The 22,659-nt window shown below is 33.3% G+C and overlaps 2 protein-coding genes across 2 annotated transcripts; both read left to right on the top strand.

The window, feature by feature from the left end:
• Positions 1–1,617: 1,617 nt before the first annotated feature.
• On the top strand, positions 1,618–6,478 carry LOC125071237 (UDP-glucosyltransferase 2-like). Its single transcript, XM_047681355.1, has 9 exons — positions 1,618–1,630; positions 2,177–2,332; positions 2,670–2,754; positions 3,266–3,455; positions 3,747–3,944; positions 4,025–4,244; positions 4,533–4,752; positions 5,334–5,553; positions 6,034–6,478. The coding sequence occupies exons 2-9, from the start codon at positions 2,180–2,182 to the stop codon at positions 6,308–6,310; spliced, it is 1,563 nt and encodes a 520-aa protein (XP_047537311.1). The 5' UTR covers positions 1,618–1,630; positions 2,177–2,179; the 3' UTR covers positions 6,311–6,478.
• A 3,641-nt stretch (positions 6,479–10,119) lies between these two features.
• Positions 10,120–18,757, top strand: LOC125071236 (UDP-glucosyltransferase 2-like). Its single transcript, XM_047681354.1, has 9 exons — positions 10,120–10,222; positions 13,610–13,765; positions 14,572–14,674; positions 15,422–15,611; positions 15,848–16,042; positions 16,632–16,854; positions 17,370–17,589; positions 17,705–17,924; positions 18,424–18,757. The coding sequence occupies exons 2-9, from the start codon at positions 13,610–13,612 to the stop codon at positions 18,698–18,700; spliced, it is 1,584 nt and encodes a 527-aa protein (XP_047537310.1). The 5' UTR covers positions 10,120–10,222; the 3' UTR covers positions 18,701–18,757.
• Positions 18,758–22,659: the final 3,902 nt, after the last annotated feature.

Raw genomic sequence — 22,659 nt, 5'->3', positions numbered from 1 at the left:
TACAATATTGTATAGATGATAAAAAAGCATGGAGTTTCCATTCGTTGATTTCCATTACGGATAAATAATAATTCAATTCTATTTAATTTCCTTTGTAATTCAATATTCGGAAAGAGTAACTACTGAATTTATTGCCAATTTTCTTTCCGAACCTGTGGTATCATTAAATTTAAATTAGTAGAATAAATTATATCGTTGTTTTATTTGAACGTTAATTTCTTTAATGATGTTTTAATCTATATATATATAAAAGCGAAATACCACACACTGATTACTTTATGTTTGGCAAGTAGGTGCCTTATAGGTACATATCCACTAAAAACGGATTTTACGAAACTCCGCCCCTAAGGGGTAAACCGGGGACTGAAAGTATGTGTTTTATAAAGGCGCAGGTTCAGCTAGTTCTATATAAACGTTGTTTGATGGCTGTTCAGCTAAATGCAGTTTTCTCTCTTTCTGGTATAAATGATTTGACGTTTGAAAAAAAGGAAAACGGATTTAACTGTAAAATTATTTACAAATAAAGCCGTCATTTATTACGTAGAATTAAACAGGCAGCCAAGTTAAAGAAATAGTCTCAAATATCTTTAGGTATCACGTTATCTTACAAATCCGTCGCGCAGACACTTTAAATAGATTGTAAATTTGATAAAATAATACAAATTTCGATTAAATAGACATTATTTATTATAAATTTATTATGTGCATTAAAAACATTATTATTAATTATTGCAATGAAAATTTATATGACTAATCAGTGTTCTGATGTATTTATCTTTATCGATATTATCTAAATTAATATTATGCAACAGAAATTCACAATCAAAACTTATCGTATGTATTTTTATTTTTAGAGCTTGATGTCATTATACATTTAGATAACATTTTTACATTACATACATTACATTAACAGCCTGTAAATTTCCCACTGCTGGGCTAAGGCCTCCTCTCCCTTTGAGGAGAAGGTTTGGACATATTTCACCACGGTGTTCCAATGCGGGTTGGTGGAATACACATGTGACTGAATTTCTTTAAAATTAGACAGATGCAGGTTTTCTCACGATGTTTTCCTTCACGGCCGAGCTCGAGATGAATTATAAACACAAATTAAGCACATGAAAATTCATTGGTGCTTGCCTGGGTCGAACCCGAAATCATCGGTTAAGATGCACGCGTGCATGCATCTAACCACTGGGCCATCTCGGCTCATTTAGATAACAAATTGATACAAATATTATAAATGAAAAAGTAGCTCTGTTATCTCTTCACGCTGAAACCGTTGAAACGATTTAGATGAAATCTGGTATGGTATGGCCACTTTTTTTATTAACGCCTCGAGGTGATAAAATGGGGAGGATGGTTAACTCTATAGGTAAACTTTAATATATTCGCACGAGTAAATTCACAGGTTCAGCTAGTAACGTATAAAAACAAATCTCTTAACATCGCTAATTGTGAGAAAAATAATATCAGGTGAACAACACGATACTCACCAAACTACGTACGCACGTATGTACGCGATCTTGAAATTTCAGGATGGGATGATAAGCGATATGACTTATCATAATTAAACACTTGAATGCCAAACAAATCATGGTCAGTCGGTTTTGAATATTACTCGAGATACGAAGTGAGTTCACACAGAATAGCACTAACTGAGTTTGCCTGTAAATATTGTCATAGCATTGGGTTGTAGGGAACACCTGCTGGTTATCGTTTATCATACATGTTGTGTATCTTGTATCTCCGATTACAATGGCCTATTCAGTCTAAAAACAAACTTAAGTTATAATAAATATTGAATTTCAAAAGAAATTTCATGACTGGAATATCTTAAACTTAGTCTTGTAAAAATAAATTCTTAGGCTTAATAATACGGTCCAGTGGCTCAATTACGTAAATCAATTACGTTAACAAAAATTACGTTAACAAAAGATTACTCTTCTATCCCGCGCTACTACTGAGTTTTCATGTGCTTGATTCGGCACTTTTCATGTAAGTGCTCGGCGGTGAAACTATACATCGTGAAGGGGCTTGCATAATTTAGAGGATATTTTGCCAACATTTGCATCAACAAATCTACATTGGAATTGTGTCGTGTAACTCCAAGATTTCCTGAAGAAGAGACGATTTCTCGCCCAGCAGTGTAACAATTACATCCTGTTTTTTTTTACAGAAAATGTCGAAATGGGCGTTAGTCTTGGTGTCAGTTCTATCTTCTCTATATTTATCGAATGCATACAAAGTCCTGTTTATAACTCCATTACCAGCAAAGAGTCATTCGATTTTAGGGGAAGGAGTACTGAATCACTTATCTCGAGCTGGCCATGAGGTAATTATGGAAAAATATGTCATTTATTTATATTGCTTCACACGATCACAGTATTATATTCTAAATATTTTATTCTTTTATAAGAGATGAAAATGTTCGTATTTTGGTTCTCTATGCGTTCCTTTACCAATCATCGGACCGCGGCATTATAGTGAGTTGGTCTTCGTATAGTTCCTGGTTAAAATGACAAAAATCTTTCTTTGGATATTTTACCTTTAATATAGACGTTGAATATATTTGACCTATCTAACCAAGCTGGCTAGAAGCTTATAAATGTGACGAGTTTAGATATTTTAATATTTAGCATTTTAACTTTTTTATTTCATATTTATTTAAGGTAACATATATAGCAAGCATCGTTCCGGAAAAACCTATAAAAGGAGTGTCTGTTATAGACGTAAGTGACAGTGTAAAATTGCCAAGTAAGTAATTCATGATCAAAATGTTGAGGATGAATGATGATGAATGAGGAGGAAGACTCTGCGTCAAATAATAATGTGAATTAAATCTATCAGTAAATAAGTAGGCGTTAATGCAAGTATTAACTAAGAAATCACTGCACAGATATCGATAAAATTTCGGCAATTTTATCGATATCTGCAATAAAACGCAAGTGAAATAAACTTTATTGCTTCTCACGTGACTGATACCATACCAACACCATACCACCTTAGAATAGTTCTCGAAGGCAGAACAATCAACCAATCGGTCAAGCTGAAAAATAAGCGTACACATGTATATGAAAATAAACATACATGTTGTTAACAGAAACTTATCTGTTTCAAATCGAATAAAAATAGATAATTTTCTATCTAACAGCGATGCAAGATTCTGTAGCTGCTACTACACTTATAGAGTTTCTCAGTCTTTATTCAATATAGAAGCTTGCTTACTACTTATCAAATTAAACCAAAAGCCCTTTTTACTTTTTAGGTGGATTGATGAATTTAAAAACAATAATGGATAAGAAACAAAGCAACGATTTATTAAGTGTTATGCCTGCGTTAATGAATATAAGTAGAAACACAATAAATAATGACGGCGTTAAAACACTTCTATCAGATAAAACCAAACAATTTGACGTCATTATTGCTGAATGGATGTTTAATGAAGTCTATGCTGGGTGAGAAATTGAAATATACTATCTATATTGGATAAAATTTGCAGTTATATCAAAATAAAAGTTTTAAGCAAAACATATATTTATAACTAGCTAGGCAGCTGCCTGTCTTAATTACGTGCAGAAAAAATAATACAAAACGGGTAACTTTGTGTTATGCTCTCATAATATTTGAGTTGATATTTCCGAAAATTTTCGAAAAATCTTTCTTTATGAGAGTCTGTCTGGAGATCTCGTGATGAGTCAGTAGTATGTAGATTGTTACAACACTTAATTTAGAATATTTTATTCCAGATTTTCAGGTGTATTCAACTGTCCATTGATTTGGCTTTCAACAATTGAACCTCATTGGATGGTCTTACAATTAGTGGATGAAATTCCTAATCCTTCATATAACGTTGACAGCTTATCTAGCAACGTTCCACCGCTAACTTTTTCCCAACGACTTTTGGAACTAGGTCTTCAAATTTTTGGTAAACTTATTCAAATTTTGTAAGTAAAATTTATAATATAATATAAAAATCGTAGTTCATTTATACTTTCTAAATTAAATTTTATTTTTTTTGGTACAGCTATACATCTGGAGTTGAACAGGAAATTTACGAAAATCATTTCGTACCACATATCCGCAATAGAGGTTATCCCGTACAACCCATCGAAGAGTTGAAGTATAATGCTTCGTTAGTTTTGAGCAATTCTCACGTCTCAATGGGCGTTGCAACACGATTACCACCAAACTTTATTCCGATCGGAGGTTACCATATCGATCCTGTCGTCAAGCCATTGCCAAAGGTACTTTTAAAATAATTAATATTTAATGTTAATTCTTCCTAAAAAAAATTTAATTGAAATTACACGAGAAACTGCAAAATTTCAAATTCTTTTATAATCATAGCTAAGTCATAATTATCTATGTTTATTTCATTTTTTTTTATCACGGTTTCAAAAGCCTTACTAATATTATAAAGGCGAAAGTTTTTGTGTATCAATGTTTGTCACGCAAATATAACTAACAACAACCAACCCCGAAAATGCGCAAAACTATTAAAAACTAGTGTCTTATAATTATTATTCTATTAGGATTTACAAAACATCATGGATAATGCAAAGCACGGAATCATCTACTTTAGTATGGGATCTAATTTGAGAAGTCAACATTTTCCCACCGAAGTGAAGCAGGAATTACTAAATATGTTCGCTGAATTAAAACAAACTGTTTTGTGGAAATTCGAAGAAGATTTACCCAACCTACCAAACAATGTTCATATTCTAAAATGGGCCCCCCAACAAAGCATTTTAGGTATACATTATAATTTTTTTTTTATAAAATTTTTTGTATATATGTTACTGGATAAGCCGAACTACGGTAAATCATAAGATTTTCCAGTAATATCTAAGATTTACCGATTATGAATGGTTAACCTCCATAAAACTTTGGGATTCGAACTTTTACCATCATTTACATGGTAAATCTTAGGATTTACATTTTAAGTTAGGTTAGTATGGAATGATAAAAGTACGAAAAAGACGTCGCTTTATAATAAATACTTACATTTACCAACTCATGTCGGTAAATCTTAGGTTTTACTGGAAAATCTTAAGATTTACCTTAGTTCGATCCTTTACAGTAACATATATAAATTATATGTACGTTTGCGTTGTAATTTTTTACTCAGAATCAAAAGGTCACTTATATTTAGATAATGAAAACATCATGTGGCTGTTTAGGACCTTGTGCTACCCTGTCTGATATATTCTACCGTCAAAAAGCGATTGTTCCGGTTTGATTAGATCGACTTAAGGCGCCAATGTGTAAACACGAAATTTTATAACGCTTTAAAATCATTTAGTATTTTAATATATTCAATGTTACTTTTCCAGCTCACAAAAAATGTCTCCTATTCATCACGCACGGTGGTCTGCTTTCTACTACTGAGTCGATACATTTTGGAGTTCCTATTATCGGTATACCAGTTTTCGCTGATCAGTTTGTAAATGTAGCTAGAGGTGTCAAAAAAGGTTTCGCTAAGAAAGTAGACTTATCATATACGATGGCCAAAGATTTAAAAGTAGCTATTCAAGAAATGATTAATGAATCAAGGTTAGTATGACAATTAATACAGCAAAAATATTTGTGTTCATAAGCATATCTGCAAAGTTTACAGGCAATGTCAAGTAAGACGGAAAGAACCCAAAGTACTTTCTAATTGTATGAATATAAATTTCAATAAAGCCGATATGTCCCATTGGTTAGAACGCGTGCATCTTAACCGATTTCGGATTTAAACCCAGGCAGGAACCACTGAATTTTCATGTGCTTAATTTGTGTTTATAATTCATCTCGTGCTCGGCGGTGAAGGAAAACAAGTAAGGAAATCTGCATGTGTCAAATTTCAACGAAATTCTGCCACATTTGTATTCCACCAACCCGCATTGGAGCAGCGTGGTGGAATATGGTCCATACCTTCTCCTCAAAGGGAGAGGAGGCCTTAGCCCAGCAGTGGAAAATTTACAGGCTGCTAATGTAATGTATGTAAATGTAATATAAAGCTGATAATTAAGGGCCTTTTTTATTTTTCAGATACATGACCAAAATTAAGGAATTATCCTTCATATATCATCACAGAACTGTTTCTCCGGGTCAAGAATTGGTTCATTGGGTGGAACACGTTATAAAAACTGGGGGCGCACGGCATTTGCGCACTCCAGCATTAATGACGCCCTGGTATCAAAAGGTCTACTTGGACCTTGTAATTGTTCTGCTGATTATAATAATCGCGATAAAATATATATTCAGATATATTTGTTGTTCAAATGGAAACAAAGTATCAGCTAGTTATAAAAAGAAGCAAAATTAGCGCAATATATTATGTCTGTATTTGTATAACTCGGAGACAAGGCCTCAATTGGCTAATTGAGACAAAGAATCACCAGAAAAAGTCTGAAATTGAAGATATTCTGGTACTAAAATAAAACCAATATTTCCACTGTACCTGATCAATGTGAATAAATTTAGTCGAAATCACGATTTGCGTTTAATTTTTATTTATTATAGTCGTAACCGCCAAGTAGTTCCTTACTATTACTTACGTTTTTCAGAAATGTGTACGATGAGTCAATAGAGAAAATAATCTTTAATGGCGGCTTGTAGTCGCAGTTCCAACAGTACAGCTAGAAAAGAAAGTATTATTAGCTATGCAGTATGGCAACTATAAGTATTATTTAACATCATAATAAATAACATATTAATACAAAAACGTTATATATATAATATATATATATATATATATATATATATATGTATTACCTATATACTTTCCGAATCGAACCGATTCAGTCATTTTTAGAAATATACCGAGATATTTAAATTAATGTCTGAAAACATGCGCAAACTGTATTTGGTGCACAGTAAGAGTAGATCGGTGAGGTAATGTGTAATTCTCATTGGTTCAAAAATAGAGCGGGATTCAGTCACAATGTTATCTTTTCAAAGAATAATATGCTACATGCAATATTTAAAGAATACTCTTACTTTTACTTTAAATACTCCATCTAGTTGAACATATACGTTCTTTGTAGTCAAGGTTAACCAATGGTAGATAAAATTACTTAGCAAGTTCATAGCTTCAATCACAGATGTCGCTATCTGCATGGTGTTTTAAATACCGACGCAAAAAGGGTTCAAAATTAAGTATCCTGTATTTTCAATGATTTATACTTACCACCACAACCACCACTTATTACCATAAGACGAAAAAAGGTATTAGTCAGAACAGGTTACTTAAAAACTTTGATAAAATACCTATAAACGCATCATGGCTCCTGCTCGAAATACCTTAATTTTTCTTTATTATTCAATTATTGAGATGAGGGCTTCAAATGAATTCTACCCATCGTAACCATTTCGCGTGAGGCATGCCGCGCACTTTGTGCATGGCATGGTACTTAGAGCAACGATTTAAATAAATAAACACACCAACACTAATTGTATTGGGTATATATGCGTCGCTAAAATCTGTTTTATTTTGTCACATATTTGTTTATTAATAAGGAAAACATACTTCAGTAATTCCCCGTGGTTGCAAACGACGAGGATAATTTACATTTCTTAGTCAGATTTAAGTTATTATAAGATTGCCCAGTGGTTGGGTGATTGCGGGCTCGAACCCAGGGAAGCACCGCCGAATTTTCATATGCTTAATTTGTGTTTATAATTCATCTCGGCGTTACTAAACTAAAACGGTAATGATATGTTACCGTTTCTATTTTGATCCAACTTTGCTAACAAATTATTCCACCCAATAAATTAACCTCAGTTAAATCATAACTAGATAGATGACCAATTCTATTCATTTATATCGGTTACGAAACAGTCTCAATTATATTCCGATTCAACTTTGAACAAACCGCAACTGGATCGTTGCGTTTGTAAAAGAGATACCCGTCAGCAACGATTACTTTTCGATTCGATTTCGATATGCGAGATAACTGTAAATTTTTAGTAGAATCCGAGCCCAGGATATATTAGCTTCAGGCATATGGAAACACATTAGTGCACTATATTCCATCACCATCATCTAACATGACCTGAGAGAGATTAAAGGCTAACTATTCACCAAGAAAAACTACTCAATACAATAGTAATATTTAAAAAAAAGCAACAACAATTTTATTGAAGAAGGCAGTCCAGCAAATGGGTCTTCTGATGATAAATGAACAGAATTGCCCATAGACACTGACACTTTAAGAAATATTGACCACAAATGAGGCAGCGACCTTACAAACTAAGATGTTAGGTGCCTTTTACCTGTTTTACTATTACACGTGCTTATTCAACATTCAAACCGTAACACGTCAATTTTAGGTATTGCTGCTTGGTAGGTATTTGCATAATGTACCCGAAAAACTTTTAATGTCCTGGATCTGTGATTCAAACCCAAGCTGCAGCTGGATAAGATAAGTGATAAACTAGGCAATTGCTATTAGGACTAAATTAATAAACTAAAGATTACATAATCAGTTCCGACGCCACTCAGTCCAAATAAACATGACTAAAGTTGTGAATCGTGATTTTATAATTAATTTAAATTATAACATTTAGCAATTCAATCGTTTCAATTTATGTAGCTTTCGATGTATGATGTATATGACGTCACATAGCTAAATTTTAAAACTTAAAAATTATTGAAGTTATCACAAAACTCTTTTTACTTTAAAAAGAGTTTTGTGATAGTTAGTTAGTTTTGAAATAACGATTAAAACGGTATAACAATCTAAAAATAAGAAAAAAACACATAGCGACTTTTTCAGGCGCAGCGACGATTTACGAAATGTGTTGTACTTTATTTTTGAGTTTTTAATTTTTAATTTACATTTTAAGAATTAAAAAAAAAATCGAAACAAAAATAAGTGTTGAAAGTAGAGTGAAAAGTGATTCAAGTTCGCTCGTTATGTAATGAAGTGTAACTAGGGCTGACAACTTTCCAAAATTGACCGCAATAAATTAGGACTCAAGAACAATGCCAAGTATATATAAAAAAAAAAACATATCGTACATAAAATGTAGTACTTTTAAAATTATACTACACAGTCTCAATAGTTATTTTATCCACTCACATCTAATAATATTACTATGTAAACAATTATTATTTGCCTTTAGATCTGACTCCGATGTTCCATTGTACTTATTGTTTAATTGTTAGAATAAAAAGATATGTAATTCACATACGACAAGTTTACCTTCAAAGTGTGATTCCCTCTGTCATAATATTTAAATTTCATGTCAAAAAAACATTAATAGAAAAGTCACATTACTCAATACAAGATTATATTTAAAAAAAAACTCAATGTTAGTTAGGCTTGAGTAGGTACCATGTCAGGAACAAAGGAACTTCTTAGCTACCAAGGTTGGTAGCTCGTTTGCTGTGTAAGAAATCGTTAATATTTCTAAGTGCCAATTTTATATTCTTTGGAGTTTACTTACCATCAGTAGCCCGTTTGCCAATTTTAGACTACCTATTAGCAAATGCTTCCTAATTATTATTCTTATTTTTGACAGCGAATCGAAGTGGCTAGCTAAGTTTATTTATAAACGCCTTTATCCTCAAGCATGATTCACGCCTTATGGTCATTACCGCAAACCTTGATCGAGTGTACAGCTCGCCATGCAGTCCGATGTTATATATTTTAAGCATTTTAAATTGATTTTAATATTATATAAGAAAGTAACTAAATACAAACTTGAACATTTATCTACATTTCAAACCAGTGATTAGAATGTAAGTATAAAGCTTAAGAGCCCCCTTTGTAATATATAATATATCGATAAGATTTAATTTAATGTAATCTATGACAAGCAAACGCTATATAAATAAAGGACAGGCAAACGAAATACTAAAAAAAATTCATTACTCTACTAATATTGTAAGAATGACAACAAACAACAGTGTCTATCTGGCGTAAAGCAAATTTGAACTTTAAGGAAGGCTTTTTTATACCAATCACTTAATGACCAACCACTAAAAAGCGATCGAAGCCGTTGGCGACCTCTAGTATTATATTAAACAAAAAAAAAAACGTTTTTTTTTTTATTGAACTGGTAATATTTTTAATGATTGATAACCCTGATAATTGTGTATCGAGACTCAAAGTTTTGTTCATAAGGTAAGTTCAGTGTGCGCGTGCGCGACGACTCGTCGAGTGTTTTTTGCGTAAAATGCTGTGAATTGGGACATTAAAATTTGTATACTGAGCAATATTGAACGGATACGGTAACTGTTAATGTTTCTATATGAAATAATTTCTTGTAATTTTTTTTTTTATTTTAATATTGATAGATTAATATACATTATAAATACATGTACTTACAGTGATGATGTTTAGAGATATAGTCAAAATCTGTTATAACGACGTTGAAGGGACTACTCATATTGAGTCGTAAAAACCGATAGTCGTAACAACCGGTGATGCTTATTTTTTAATGAAGTGGTATTATTTAATGTGTAGGTTATAGGTATTAATAGGAAAATATATTAATGTATGAAATTAAATTATATTTCGTTTATTTCAATCAAAACGTTTATTAAAATTAATATCGCTCTCTAACTTTGAAATAATACGCGACTTTTCTTCGATATTAATCTGCTTTCTTTTGCTCCCGACATGTTGACAGTTTCACAATTAACTCAACACTGTGTTTTGGTGCGTCTTGTGTACAAATGCGTGTGTTTTGTTTCTAAGAATTACAAAAGACCCTAAACCTTTAATTTGTGCCTCTCGACACGTGTTTACTTTTACGACTTTTACGATAATAGCCATTGACCATTAATTACACTGTGCCTATTCAAATTGCTTACAATACGGATCAGCTGGTTGTTCTACAGATATATTTTTTCGAAAACATTGGCCAAATGTGGTCGTTTAAATGTCGTAAAAAGCAATATTTTTTATAAGACAGTTATATAGCATCAGCCGGGACCTTTGATTTTGGTCATTATAACCGATATGTTGTTCTAAACGGTGTCGGCATAAACGGTTTTTACTGTATTTAAAAAAGTAACTAAAATAAATATACAATGCGTACTATAAATGTATATCCAAAAGTGCTTTCTCGTGATTTGTGAAATTTAAATGGAACTATTTTGTTTGTTAGTTTCAATCATTAATTTTTAATTGGTTTGATTTTGTTTCAAAGATGTTGACGATCATTCTTTAAGTCAATTAGGTGGGGTTAGGCTAGAAACTAAACTCATCAGATATTCTACAGCGAAACATCAATAAACAATAAATATCGTAAGTAAGCTTAGTTAAGTAGTAAGTAACTTCAGTCACAAGGGACCTGACATCATATCTCCTAAAGTTGATGGTGTATTGGAGACGTAATGAATGGTTAATATTTCTGACATTTACCATTCAGGTTTATTTCGGGTTCAAAGTCGGTCATGATCGCGAAGTTTTCTTGTGCCTTGTTTTTGTCTAGAAAATGAGATTTAAAGTTAAGTTAGTTTTATGCCAAATGTAAAATTTATTTAGGTATTTTTATATGAATATTACTTGTACAAAGGACATAATATGTTATATCATAAACATATAATTAATAAGTAAATACATACGACCAATACGAAGCGATAACAGAGTTAAAACAATAAAGATAACTTAAAGCGTTTGTAAATAATATTACATCACACATTATATACATTAAGTTAGTGATTGTGATTTAAGATACGTATTATATATGTACAAACAAACAAGGTCGCTCTCCGCCCGTCTGTACGGACATCAATGCGGTTGTCATCAATAAACTTTAGATTTAAGAGGAAGGTTTATAGTTATAACTAGCTGTGCCCGCGACTTCGTGCGCGTTTGAATTTAATAAAAAAGCGTGACTTTATTATATCAATCAAAAATCATCAGCTATCTGCCAGTGAAAGTCCCGTCAAAATCGGTCCAGCCGTTCCAGAGATTAGCCGAAATAAACAGACAGACAGACAAAAATTGTAAAAAAATTTATTTAGGTATATGAACCGTGTATACATACATACATATGCATTTAGTAAAACGCGGTTATTTTAATATTACAAACAGACACTCCAATTTTATTATATGAAGAGATTTATCCATATTATAATAGAGAAAAAATTGAGAATTTGATATATCATAGACAGATATATTTTTTGTTATATGGGTCTACAGCGATGGTATATAGACGCGACTTTACACGTATGTAGTCGAGCCGAGTTTTTAACTTTTTTTTCTTTCACTCACACACAAAAACTCGTTTTTTCTCTGCGTCTTACAGTTGAAATAAATACCAAAATGTAAATATAACACTTTTTTTATTGAAAAGTATAAAATCGAAATCAAAATATTCTTTATTCGAGGTGACTCATAAAAACACGTTTTAAACGTCATCCCGGTAACGGTATGTTCAGTATTGAATTAAATATAAAACACTGGTTCGGAATGTAGATTCTTCCGAGAACCGGCAAGAAATAAAACTGCAGTGGTCGTGCAGTCTGCCCGTGACCACGAACACTGCAAAGTGCTCGAAACGTCGGGATGTTAAAAATAATTAATATACGCGATTAAATCCGTTAAAAACTAGTTTTATTTCAATGTGTAATAATCGCGAAAATCTAAGACAACATTAACCGGCAAGAAATTCTGTAGTTACTGTTTGCCACTAGCTTACATAAGTATGTTCATTGAAAACTATTATTGAAACTTCATTGAAAATTATTAGTTTTTTAACCTACATTAAAACCAAAGAACACCAGCTGATTATCATCTATTTAGTTATTTATTGAGTAATAAGACTGATTTATTAATGACTTTGACCATCTAAATACACACGAAATAATCAAAGGATATATTCTTTGTTTCTTTAAAATGTCACACAAATATATTAAAAATAATGAATGTCCAACACACCTTAATAAAGTACAGTAAACACTTCAATAGACAAGCATTGTAATAGATATACGTACTCAGTGTTGTTGATTATAACAAACATCACTTGAAAACTACGTGATGAACTTCACCAATGATATATTATCTATTCACTACATATTACGAATGATGTATATTAATTTTAATATATGCATACTCATACTTATTCTAACAGCAGAAGGAGTGCGGATAAACAGACCCTAGATTTACATATACCATTCGATTCACTTATAACTCTGATATATTGTGCACTAAAAACCGTTCCTAATTAATTTATCTTCATTTATAATCAGATTCGTCTCAATCCAGGTTCGGATTAGTATCGTCAATTCTAAGACCATAGAAGGTCTCTTAAAAATTCGTTAAATATTTCGTAAAAAGTTATCTATTTTATTAAAATTTATATTATTATATAAATGATGTTTTAACATACAATATATGATTATTAATGATAGATATATTAATGTTTTCTATAGTATTTGTGTTCATTTTTAATCAGTGGCCGTCTATGGGATTCAAGACCCAAGCATTAGTTCTTCCACAATTAAAAAAAATATATTGTAATTAAACATTTTAAAGAAACAAACATTACCCTACTTAAATAATCTTATTAAAAATATATATATAATTTGCAACCTGTTTTTGACACCAATACTGAAATCTTTATGAACTTTATTATTTATAATATATGTACATATATATGTTTACAGATGGCATCGCGAAAGATGATTCTCAATGTCATCCTCATATTAATGGTGTCTTCGAGTGAAGCACTAAGGCTGTTAGTGTTCTTCCCACTTTATTCAAAAAGCCATAGCATCCTGGGACAGGGCATGGTCAGTAGACTGCTGGAAGCTGGCCATGAGGTACGTCTCCGTAAACCAAGGACAAATTTATGGTATATTAAGATTTTAAGTGATTTTCAAACGAAATAAAAATGCTTAATTTGAGTTTATAATTCATTTCTTGCTCGGCGGTGACGGAAAACATCGTGAGGAAACCTGCATGTGTCTAATTTCATCGAAATTCTGCCAAGTGTGAATTCATCAACCCGCATTGGAGCAGCCGTGGTGGAATATGCTCCTAACCTTCTCTAAAGGCAGAGGAGGCCCAGCATTGAAAAATTTTTAGGCCGCACATGTGTGAGCCAGTGTAACTATAGCACAAGGGACGTAAAATATTCCAAAGTCGATGGCATATTGGAATGTAAGGAATGGTTATTTCTTGCAAAGCCTGTCTATGGGAGGTTAACATTTAAAATCCCGCAGCCCATATGCCCATCCGTCTATCTATCTCTTAAAAAAAATAAACTAAATACATTCTCAATCACTAAATTCGTCAGGTCGTAAATTTTCCACTTAGTTTTCCTGGACTCACTCCCCTTGATTCGGAATAGAGAATAGTGCACCTGATTACTCTTGAGAATTCCTGTGCAATTCTTTTATCTCCATTGAGAAACTATTGAACGAAATCAGTCTATAAGACATGATCGCCAAACATATTAAGGATATCAACACCTTATTTACCAGTTATTTCTTAAGGATTTGTTTAGTAATTAATCTACAATTTTATATGATCTAAGACCAGAATTATTGTATGTTTATCTACTGGGAATAGTTTATTGAAGTACTCACGGATATATTTGCTGCTAATGGTGTCAAATCTGTTTCAGGTAGTCCACGTAACTTCATTTCCTCGTGACAAATCAGAACCGAACCTAACAGAAATCAACTTACAGTCTCTGGGCGTAAAAATGAAAGCGGAAGCTGAAAAGTGTAAGTTATTAATTCATTTTAAAAGTATCTTATACCCTTTGAACGCGAGCGAAGCCGATGCGACAGCAAGTTTTACATAAAAATATTTTTTTAACTGAATAATATTAAGAATATTTGTATACCACAAAAATATAATGTTAGACTGTTAGAGATACATTCATGTTAGGATAGTATTTTTTTAAAATGAACGTTGACGAATTGACGAATTCTTAAATATCAGTGTCTTCGCATCTACACATTTTGCACGCACAGACATAAAACGAAATTCGACTTCTTGCTATTCATGTAAATAAAAAGTTATTGGAATACTATAATTGTAAAATTAAAACAAAACTTCACACAACCTTTGTCAGAACCAGTTATTTTATTTAACGAAATAAGATTTTAATATTTAATTAACTATAAAAAAGTACTTACTTAAAGTGTAAGGCTTCGATTAAGGCCAAAACAGAAAGTAAGTGCCTGAGCAGGTTTCAATAAGAATGGTGTTAACAATTAATGCAGTCCTTTTTTATTTTTTTTCATTTAACTGCTTCGACTGCTGACAGATTTCGAATCAATTTTGGTGATTTTTTTTTTTATACGATAATTATATAACAAATCAATATAACAGAAGATTTTATTTTATTTAATATATAGGCGAACGGATAAATGATCCAATTATGATCATAATATCAAATATAAATTAAAAGTATCAAAACTTGTCAAACCATCTACATAAACTTCATTCCGTATTATTGTTTTCAGTTGAAAGGTTTAAATTAAAGAATCTCGTTGGTAAAGGAAATTTTGGAGATTCACTTTTCTTTATATACTTTACACACGAAATACATAAACAGATATTAGATGACCCCGCTTTGGTGAAGTTTCTCAGTGATCCAAAGGAGAAGTTCGACGCTGTTATTCTGGAGTGGTTCTTCGCTGACGAAATTGCTGGGTAAGAATATTTGTACCATATACTGTATTGAATAAGGAATATAAATAATTCATCTACAAATATGAACAGACTATAAGTTAATTTTGTGAAGACAGTTGAATAAAAGAATGAACAGCTATGCACCCCAAATTCGTAATATCCCTCTATAAACTTAATCATCTTAAAAATATTTGCTATATCAAAAAGCATACAAACCTGTAATTAATTAATTACTATGCCTTTATTATTTTTTATAGGATAGCTCCGTTATTTAAATGCCCTTTGATATGGTTTGGCTCAACAGAAGCTCATTGGCAAGTTCTAAAGCTGATCGATGAAATTCCAAACCCATCGTTCACCGTGGACCTATTCTCTACCAGCACACCGCCTCTTAGCTTCTGGGAAAGAATCGGAGAATTGTACAAAGTTGTAAAGAAATTGTTAACTATTGGGTAAGTCCGATATTAATTTGATAATCTCATTTCTTAAAGCGTTAAAGTAAAACTCAATTAAGTATCGTCGTAATATCATTTTTCCTCGTTGATGTTTCGGGGAAATTTGGAATTTGTGAAGTTTGTTTTACTTTTATTAAGCTAACGTAAAGAGTTGGTTTAGGATCACATTAGCATTAGCAGCCTGTAAATTTTCTCATTGCTAGGCTAAAAGCCTCCTCTCCCTTTGAGGAGAAGGTTTGGAGCATATTCCACCACGCTGCTCCAATGCGGGTTGGTGGAATACACATGTGGCAGAATTTCGTTGAAATTAGACACATGCAGGTTTCCTCACGATGTTTTCCTTCACCGCCGAGCACGAGATGAATTATAAACACAAATTAAGCACATGAAAATTCAGTGGTGCCTGCCTCCGTTTGAACCCGAAATCATCGGTTAAGATGCACGCGTTCTAACCACTGGGCCATCTCGGCTCTACACTCTCATCAAACACAGCCAGTAGAAAATCGTAAATCTGAGTAGTTAATAGCTTAAGTATAAGCATGTAGTAATCATCTTCAATTAAAAAAAATACCTTTCCAAATTCCAGTGTCCTAATAACGCCATTCGAAAAGACCATTTACAATAATGTGTTCAACAAAATAGCGGCTGAGAGGGGTGTGACCATTCCCTCCTATGATGAAGCTGTATACAATGGTTCCATGTTGCTCCTCAATTCACATCCATCCATTGGAACACCGTTTAGACTGCCACAAAGTGCTAAATATATAGCTGGATATCATATTGACACGAAGGTTAAACCTTTACCAAAGGTGAGCAATTGTCCATAACTAACTACCCTGCCAGTGACTGGATTTTCACTGCAAAATCAAATCAAAATATTATTTAATCAATTAGTCACATAAAAGGATTTCTGAATGTCAACATCATGTTACAAAGATAAACCACCACATAAATTATGTACTTTCCGAACTGGAAAGCTAAACTTCTACCGAGAAGAATCGGCAAGAATCTCAGTAAATACTCTTTTCCCCACTTTTATTACAGAGTATAGCAATAAATTTATTTCCGGGTTCGATTCCCGGTCGAGTCGATGTAGATAAAGTTCATTAGTTTTCTATGTTGTCTTGGGTCTGGGTGTTTGTGGTACCGTCGTTACTTCTGATTTTCCATAACACAAGTGCTTTAGCTACTTACATTGGGATCAGAGTATTGTATGTGATGTTGTCCAATATTTATTTATTTATGTCTATGCTTGTATTGAGGAATATGCCTTATTAGTAATAGGCCTAGTTTAACAAAAATTTTGTCCACATTACAATTAAAGGAAATCCAAAGTATCATGGATGAAGCGAAACACGGAGTAATATACTTCAGCATGGGCAGTAATCTGAAAAGCATGGATATGTCAGACTATATGAAAAAATCTCTGCTTACAATGTTCGGTACACTAAAACAAACCGTGATCTGGAAGTTCGAAGGAGATTTAGACAATGTTCCAACAAACGTCCATTTATTAAAATGGGCGCCCCAACAAAGCATTCTTGGTACGTATTGAGACTTATTTTCTTATATTGATTTGACAATTAAATCATAAATATTAATATTAATAAACGCAAATGCACTTACAAGCTTTTACTTTATTTTATTTTTTTATTTCAGCTCATCCAAACCTCAAGTTTTTTATAACTCATGGAGGACAATTGTCTACAACTGAAGCTGTCCATTTCGGTGTGCCAGTTATTGGCATCCCAGTGGCGGGAGACCAACACGTGAATATGGGATCTGTTGCCAAGAAGGGTTTTGGTATTTTGGTCAATTTAGCTGAAGATATGGCGATAAATTTGCAAATAGCTATAAAGGAAATGTTAGAGAATACTTCGTAAGTAATTAATTATTATTGTTAATATTTAATTAATTGCAAGACTGTCTTGGTAGGTACCACCACTACTCACATTCTACCACCAAGTAGTAATACTTAGTATTGTTATGTTCCAATTTGAAGGGTAACTGAACCATTGTGACTACAGGCACAAGGGACATACCATCTTGGTTCTGAATGGCACATTGGCAATGCAAGGGCACGTTAATAGTTCTTACAGCGGCTATGCATATGAGCGGTGGTAACCACTTACGATCAGGTGATCTATTGGCTTGTATTGTTTCAAATTGAAAATACAAATACTAAACTAATAATCGTATGAAATAATGGATGGAAATAATGGATTAAACTCTAATAGCAAAACTTAGTAGTATTAATTAATTGCTATTAAATTTGGTAAGGCGTTTAAAGGACTTTGAAATCGGTATTTCCTTACTAAATTTATTTTTGTACAAACCGATCAATTATATTAGTTTTTAATTTTTCTCTTACTTTCCAGATACAGAACAAAGGCAAAGGAACTATCTCACATCTTTCACAGTCGCCAACAAAAGCCTGGAGATGAACTTATATTCTGGATAGAATACGTTGTTAAAACACGTGGAGCTCCACATTTAAGATCACCAGCTTTATCAATACCTTTTTATAAAAAAATATACTTAGATTTGTTAGTTGTGTCTATGTTAGTATTATACTTGTTAGTTTTAGCAACAAGGCGTTTTGTTTGTAAAAGATGTAGAAGAGCCTCCAAGGCGAAGAAAGAGAAGAAAAACTAAGATAGTTAAATAAAACAGTTCATAAACGCAAATATTTATGATATATGTTTAATTAATTAATTCTAAAAATAATATCGTTTTTCATTAATAGCCATCAACTTTTATTTAAAAAAATGTATTCCCTCTATTAATTTTTTAAAAAAAAACTACAGTAAGAGGATGCAAATGCAATTGGCTTTAGGCCTCCTTTGATGAAAACGTTAATAGCTTATTTCTCACTGCTTAAAATGTGAGTTGGTAAATTCACTTCTGGCAAAATTTGAATTTAGATATACTCTCTATTTCTCGCGATATTTTCCTTTACCACTGAGCACGGGTTGAATGATAAGTGCAAATTAATAACACAGTCACAATTAAGATGCACTCGTTATAACTACTGGGCCACTCGTTATAACCACTGGGCCACTCGTTATAACCACTGGGCCATTTGGGCTCAAAAAAACCTACCTGTTAAACAAGTTTTAGATTCAACGAATTGATAATAGATGTATATTCACGTACATCTGCTTATTTATAATTTATGGCACGCCGTCAGATAATATTAAAGTCGACAGCGACGGCAGTAACGGGTTGACGAGACGTGAATATCTTAAACAATAATTATAAACCAGATTAAAATATTACGCAATGTTTTAATAGTCAAAACAGAGAACTTTTGTAGGTCCGACTCCCTTATACTTTCAAATTTATTAATTATAATATCGTATGTAGGCGGGTGGCAAAATGGGCCACCTAATGGTAAGTGGTCACCAATGCCTACTCCCAACATCGCCAATGCGCCACCAATCTTGGCTGTGCTAACATTGGCTCTCATCTTTCAAACAAGGTCACAGCAATCCTACTTGGTGGTAAAATTTATGATGAATGGTACATACCTTCTGGGTATCTGGGCTTGCACGAAGCCCTACGACTTAGTAAAATTAAATCTTTTTTTCAAAACAGGACTAAAATGTGATCACTACCATTAAGTAAAATGTTTCTACTAAAAATATTTCCCTAGAACAATTTCTTGTTAATTTATAAGTGCTATTTTTCATTACATACAAGGATCTCAGTAGAGGTCGCTTGGCAACTGGAATATAATTTCTTAGACTTACATGTAAGTGATTCAACTGTAAACGAAACAAAGGCATAATTTGGTTAAGAGATGACTATTCTTTTTATATATAAAAAATAGGCATCACAATAATGCGCCACTAACTTTGGCGCCAAAGATGTTCCTCGTGCCTGTAACTTAACTTACTCGCTGGCATTTGTTGGCGGACGAGCATATGGGCCACCTTATGGTAATTGGTCACCACCGCCCATAGACAAAGGCGCTGTAAGAAATATTAACCATTCCTTACATCACCTATGCGCCACTAACCTTGGGAACCAAGATGCTATGTCCCTTGTGCCTGTGATTACACTGGCTCCCTCACCCTTCTAACCGGAACACAATAATACAGAGTATTGTTATTTGGCGGTAGAATATCTGATGAGTGGGTGGTACCTACCCAGAGGGGCTTGCACAAAGCCCTACCACCAAGTAAATAATAATTATTTTAATATATAAATGTTTCGCTATGCGAAATTTTAAATCCAGCAGCACTAAAAAACTACAGTTTTTGCTCGAATTTGGTACGTGACCTTTGGTTTTTCCATGCGGGCTACCTATGAATAGGTACATTATTTTACATTTCGTTCAATTCAATAAATAGACTAGCTCATGTCCCAATTTCGTATGAGTTAGAATTATTCCCAATCCTTTCTAATCTAATACTAAATATCAAGTCTAGTTGTGTAATCGGAGTCTATAGGCAATGGTACTCTAAGCATTAGATGGCCCATTCACATGTCCACGTACCTATACCATAATATATATATATATATATGTAACCACTTGAAATAAATCTCCCACTATTGGATCGAAAAAGTTATGTCCCTTATGCCTATAATAACAGTGGCTCGTCTTAAAGATATTCTTAATCACGAATATCAATCGTTACTAGTCTCGCACGTGAACGATCTCAGTGGGGGAGATTTTTTAGTTTGTAATACTATTTAAGTAAATTGCTTGAGATGTTATTGTTATTATAATACAACACTATTTCTCTTGACTACTTATAATACAACCACTTTTAATTCTTTCAAGTTAAGAACAGCATCTTTATAATAATCCATAATTAATACTATAGATTATTTTAGACCTCGAACAATGTTCTCACTACCTCACGTCAATTCACGGTCAAAGTTGTTTATTTTTCTCAACTCCTCCTACCATTGAAATAGACTTAAACATATGCCCATTATCTCTGCTGCCGTAATTTTGTGTAATTTATACGACTGGCAATGTCATGCCACTTAAACAACGTACACATGAACATTAAATAATATATTTTAAGGTATTTTATTAAAAATTAACAGATACCACGTGCACGTCTATCGCCAACCAGTTCTATCAAAAACAACACAATAATAGTATTACTGTTTGATGTTAGAGAATGGAATGGGTAGGTTCCAGGTTCCCAGACGCACTATACTTAGTGATAGGGCTTTGTGCAAGCCCGTCTAGGTAGGTACCACCCACGGACTGTGTGAGCGGTCTCATCGGCAAGAAGGGGTGAGCGTCGCGTCGGTGACGCTCGCTATGAGCCTCGGAGGTGTGGTTTACCCCGGGGGTCAGCGGCGGAGCCAGTCATGTTAACCACCGCAGGGCGTCAGCCCTTGACGCCCGGCCTCCAGTGGAAGACTCGGGGGAGTTCATCTCACTGCGATACAGAGGCAGAAGAGGAAGGCGGTCCTAGGCGCCCTGGTAGGGCTGCGGTTGTAAGCCACGGGCGTGCCCGTAGCCTCATCATTAGGCGGCGTGGTGGAAACTCGAGGAATTTTAAGTGGGAAGGACGGCGTATTCGGCCCCGGTGCGGGGCAATAAGCCCTGGTGAATCCCACATACTCGTCCCGGTCCCCCGACCGGATGGCATGCGTAAATGCATTTCCTCCTCGTAAAAAAAAGTCACGCGAATGGAGTCGCGGGCCCCAGCTATATCTCAATATTAATATTCATATAAATATATACATTTGGCGAATGAGAGGCAGACAGAGAAGCAAATGTTGCGTTTCGACCTTCACGACACTGCTACAACATGTGTGTAGTACAAGTCTTTTTTTAATATATAAATAAATAATTATTATTACATTTATTTTTCATTTGGTTACATTTAAACGTTACGTCTGTTACTTAAGAGTTTGATGTCGTTGACCTTGCTCTTGGGCGTAACCGATTAATTTGCCGCGGGCATTACCGATAAGTTATTCTGGTAACGTTTAACGCGAAAACAGGAACTCTAATATAGCTATTCCAAATAGATCCAAGCCCTAATAGAAAGATAACTACAAAACCACTTTATATATAAAATTTAAGATGCAACGTATTTCGATGGTTTTAGTGTATAATATAATTATACAGGGTTATTGGTAATGCGACGTATTCCCGTTAGGAGGTCATAGGTACCGATAATTATTGTTTTAATATTGACAAATAACCAGTGTTTATTATAGATCAGAAGAAAAAAAACATAAATTTTTATTGATACCTTTTTTTTAGATAAATTTTTGAAGTTGCATTTATGACGTATTTTGAAAAAATCTAAAAAACGTGATAACTCAAAAATGGTTCACTTTTGCATCATGCACATGGGGGTTAAAATTATCGCAAATAATCACCCCTATCACCTCCTAACGGAAATACGTCGAATTACCAATAACTCCGTATAAGCTGTGATTCGCAGTTTAGCACGCTTTAAATTAAGACTATTGGGGTGACAAGCTTGAATTTCGATATGGGACCTCTAGACAGTTGGCCATCTTTATAATCCAGCCCTCATATAGCCATTACAAAAATTCTATACACACAATCTTTATCGCATAAACTAGAACATAAGAAAGAAAATAATACATTTATTTAATACTGTATACAG

The sequence above is a fragment of the Vanessa atalanta genome, chromosome 19, assembly GCF_905147765.1.
Source record: "Vanessa atalanta chromosome 19, ilVanAtal1.2, whole genome shotgun sequence".
Classification (NCBI taxonomy): domain Eukaryota; kingdom Metazoa; phylum Arthropoda; class Insecta; order Lepidoptera; family Nymphalidae; genus Vanessa; species Vanessa atalanta.
The sequence above is the reverse complement of the archived record's forward strand: the minus strand, read 5'-3'. Positions and strand labels throughout refer to the sequence as shown.

What these genes read in the sequence shown, in the direction of transcription:
- LOC125071237 (XM_047681355.1), top strand. Translation starts at nt 2,180, where the DNA reads ATGTCGAAATGGGCGTTAGTCTTGGTGTCAGTTCTATCTTCTCTATAT. An exon ending in TGACAGTGTAAAATTGCCAA is followed by an intron (nt 2,755 to 3,265) that starts GTAAGTAATTCA and finishes TTTACTTTTTAG; the next exon opens with GTGGATTGATGAATTTAAAA. An exon ending in GAAATGATTAATGAATCAAG is followed by an intron (nt 5,554 to 6,033) that starts GTTAGTATGACA and finishes TTTATTTTTCAG; the next exon opens with ATACATGACCAAAATTAAGG.
- LOC125071236 (XM_047681354.1), top strand. Translation starts at nt 13,610, where the DNA reads ATGGCATCGCGAAAGATGATTCTCAATGTCATCCTCATATTAATGGTG. An exon ending in AAGAAATTGTTAACTATTGG is followed by an intron (nt 16,043 to 16,631) that starts GTAAGTCCGATA and finishes TCCAAATTCCAG; the next exon opens with TGTCCTAATAACGCCATTCG. An exon ending in GAAATGTTAGAGAATACTTC is followed by an intron (nt 17,925 to 18,423) that starts GTAAGTAATTAA and finishes CTTACTTTCCAG; the next exon opens with ATACAGAACAAAGGCAAAGG.